This window comes from Branchiostoma floridae, chromosome 16, assembly GCF_000003815.2.
Source record: "Branchiostoma floridae strain S238N-H82 chromosome 16, Bfl_VNyyK, whole genome shotgun sequence".
In the NCBI taxonomy this organism is placed as follows: Eukaryota; Metazoa; Chordata; class Leptocardii; order Amphioxiformes; family Branchiostomatidae; genus Branchiostoma; species Branchiostoma floridae.
The window spans coordinates 18,992,465-18,995,982 of NC_049994.1; the positions used below are offsets into that span (position 1 = coordinate 18,992,465).

Sequence of the window (3,518 nt, forward strand, 5' to 3'; positions counted from 1 at the left end):
TTCAATACTTGAAATAAAAACATCGTGCTGGGTAGAACACTCCAGAACACGCTTTCTCCCTTTTTGAACGTAGCGGAGGTGGCCGGTTGCCATAAGGTTCGTGCAAATCACATAAGGTTTGTGTGTGTCACATCAGGTTCGTACGTTTTCGCATAGTGATTCGTGCATATCACATTATGTTCGTACAAATCTTATAGGGTTAGTGCAAATGCTTTAAGGCTCCTGAATCTTGAGCGGAGGCACTCCTTGATGTATGGGATCATCTTGACGTGAGTCGAAAAGGTCTTGTCAAAGAGGGCTTCACAACATGAGGACCATATGCGTTTCCTCGTGATGGCAATGATGTAGGTGATAGCATTAATACTTTCTTACATTTTTCCAGGAGGTTGACAAGATGCCATAGATAACCATCTGTTTATTGATATGGAAGTCTGACACCTCCTCCCTCCACCCAAGTCCTAAGCTCTCCCACATGTCTACAGATTTGTGGCAGTTACAGTTCTGCCTTGGACAAGTTCCCGAGCAAATGTAGCCCCAGTTTGAGCAAAGCAGGGCATTAGTTTTGAGGGCACCAGCCATGCAGTGCCCTTCAGTCTGCTCTCTAGGAATGGAACGTGTTGGCAGACACTAGGGACGTGACCGTCCATAAACATGTGGCAGAGGTAGTTGTATGTAACTAGATAGCATATGATCGCATATGTTTCAGTATCACACATACTAATAGTTTTAGTGATCAAGTAGCAAATAGTAACTAACTTAATGCATCCTGCATTTTTGTGGAAATTGCCACCATTTTATATTTACTAAGTTGATTTCTATGCTGATTCAAATTACATGTAGTTTCTTCTTCTTTCATGTTGATTATGATTTTTAATGAGATATCTTATATGGAAGCCCCACCTGCACACAGGGCGTACATGTTGTTGTAGCCTGTTCCATACAGGCCCCAGCTGTGAGTGTCGTAGTCCACTCCTAAAGCGCTGTCATCATGCAGACCAGGGGAGTACACAAAGGTGTCATCAAGTGGCTGACAGTGGTCAGGGAATCCAATTCCACACAGCTTACTCGAGAGGAACCAGTGGGTATAACAGCTGTTACCGACACTGTCATACGCGATGCAGTCTGAGGTCCAGCCCCAGACGGTACACCCATTCGTACCTGACTCTCGGCACGGATACCTCATCCCCGCCGCCTCGCACGTCGCCTTGACGTTAGCATCGGTCATCTGTCCAGCCACAAGAATCTTATAGAAGGCCCAGTTGTCATGTGTGGTCAGGTACACCTGATGGTCTAAAGAAGTAAAAGATATTGTCAATGTTATTGTAGAATTTATTGAAGAATGCCCCTGGAGAAGTAAAATAGATTTACTCCATGAAAACTCTATCTACTACCCAAATGTCAAGACCATGTCCGGGACAAGAGATACATTGTTCAATTAGTATTTTATTTTGTGCAACATTGTCTAAGGTACCTACAAACCCCAAATCATGAAAATCCATTGTTTTTTTCTTGAATTATTCCCTTCAGAAGTTGTGCACCAAAATGCCCTTGCTATTACCGCTGATAGAGGGTCCAAATTATGTCACTTCTTCCTGAGCACAAGAGCTATCTAATACATAAAAATCGTGACCATAGCTTGTTCAGAACACGAGATTGGAAAACCAGAATTTACGCTGCAGGACCAAGGGGAGCCGCTAGGGGGCCCAAAATCTATTAATTTCCAGCATTCATCACACCCTACCAACACACCAAGTATGAAACCAATCCACCCAGCTGTTCTTGAGTTATCTTGTTGGCACAGAGACAGACAAACAGACACTCACACACACACATACAAACGATAGTGAAATATATAACCTCCATGACATTTCAGGACTTCAGATATGATCCATGCAGGACTTCAGATATGATCAGGAGACATCATGCTATGACACCCTCCCCGTACAGAAGGCAATTATATTTAGACTTTGTTTGCTTGAACCTTTATTTATTCATGACAGCTCAAATCAGCCTGCAGGCCGCATTATATTGAGGTCATGAGGGAAGAGGTAAGGGTCAGACAAAGTATATTAATTATATAACAGAGATGCAGTTTACATCATTTTACTAAATTTTTAGATATGTTTCCTTTGATGAAATAGATGAACAGTACTAGTAAACAAAACATTCTATGGTGCTAATCTCAACATGTGGACAAGGGTAGTACATTTCTCTGCTGATATCTAGTAGTCCCAATTGATGCACAGTTATGTTTACACTATTCACCCGGACGGGAGACCTGGCGCATCTCCGTCTTGTATCAGCCAACGAAAGGGTTATGTCACCCCGTAAGGGGAGGTATATAACCCCGACTGTGTCGACTGATGATAATGATGCACTATTACTGTAAACTGTATATCTACCTTGTGCCGATGCCGGCCAGACGATCACAGCCGCAATGAAGATCAGGAACTTCCACATCTTTTCCGCCTGTTGAGCTGAGTTAGACCGGTGCGTCGCGACTGTAGTGGTACTTGTTGGATTTGGCCAGTGTGCTGCTTCTGTGCGAGTTGTGAAGGCACTGCCAGACTGTGGTACGTGTTGGGTTTGGTTCTGTGAGCTGCGTCTGTACGATAAAGGTTTCATATAGAGCGCTGATTGGTGCAGGCCTCGGTAGGACGTCACCAAGTCAACATCACATCCTTGACAACAGCGGAACGTGGTACAAACTCTCCAAACTGGTCCATTAACAGTTACATTGACTTTGGCACAAGGCAAAACAGAAGGTAATTATAATATTAAAAGAGAATGCCACATCAGTGACTTAACCGACACAAACTCACCAAACTGGTCCATTAAAGGTTCCATTGACTCCCCAACTTTGGCACAAGGCAAATATCAGGTAATTATGATATATTGTATATCTCCTATGTTTATACCATGTACTTGCAATTAGCCGCCGGGCATGAACTTGCAAATAAACTTCTTATTACTATTATAAAAGAACACCATATCAATGACTGAAGCGGCGCAAACTCACCAAACTGGTCCATTAACGGCAGCTTTAACGGGAAGTGTTGTTGAGACGGGCGTGTTGGACTGATGTGATACTTAAGTCTTAAGGCGGCTGGTTGGTGCCAACAACCTGAAGACAATTTCTACTAGATATACGGAAAATATTAAACACCACTGGGAGCATTTACAGATCTGTATGTGAGTTATGCAACAAAACTACATTGTACATACATACGTTAATTGAGTGTGGACGATTAAAGAGGCATTCTACTCCAGAAGGGAGTGTTATTTTCCAATAGATAACGTATCAATAAATACAAATGTACATAATCAGTCAACTTTTTTGTGTGGAATTCCACTTGAGGTGAATTACGCAATGTATGTTTTGTAAAACAATATGACACTCACTAAACCCAAGCAGACCCTACCTATGCATTCTCTATACGAATAGACACTTTCTTTATCGTGAATATTTTCAGAATTAAGCTGGAACGGTAAGCACACAGAGAAGGCCAATTGCTCAG

General features: G+C 42.5%; 2 protein-coding genes across 2 annotated transcripts in view; one reads left to right on the plus strand and one right to left on the minus strand.

Annotated features, from left to right (window-relative positions):
* The window catches only part of LOC118403068, a 5,899-nt gene extending 5,496 nt beyond the window's left edge, over positions 1-403 (plus strand). The window contains exon 2 of the mRNA XM_035801505.1: positions 383-403. Coding sequence (XP_035657398.1) covers positions 383-403 — 21 coding nt within the window. The remainder of the gene's footprint in view (positions 1-382) is intronic.
* Positions 404-883: 480 nt separating this feature from the next.
* On the minus strand, positions 884-2,460 carry LOC118403070. Its single transcript, XM_035801506.1, has 2 exons — positions 2,403-2,460; positions 884-1,290 (listed from the first exon to the last, which is right to left on the minus strand). The coding sequence occupies exons 1-2, from the start codon at positions 2,458-2,460 to the stop codon at positions 884-886; spliced, it is 465 nt and encodes a 154-aa protein (XP_035657399.1).
* Between the last annotated feature and the right edge of the window lie 1,058 nt (positions 2,461-3,518).

Coding starts and splice junctions, on each gene's coding strand:
- LOC118403070 (XM_035801506.1), bottom strand. CDS start 2,460: ATGTGGAAGTTCCTGATCTTCATTGCGGCTGTGATCGTCTGGCCGGCA. Junction 1,291..2,402: donor CTGGCCGGCATCGGCACAAG/GTAGATATACAG, acceptor TTACTTCTTTAG/ACCATCAGGTGTACCTGACC.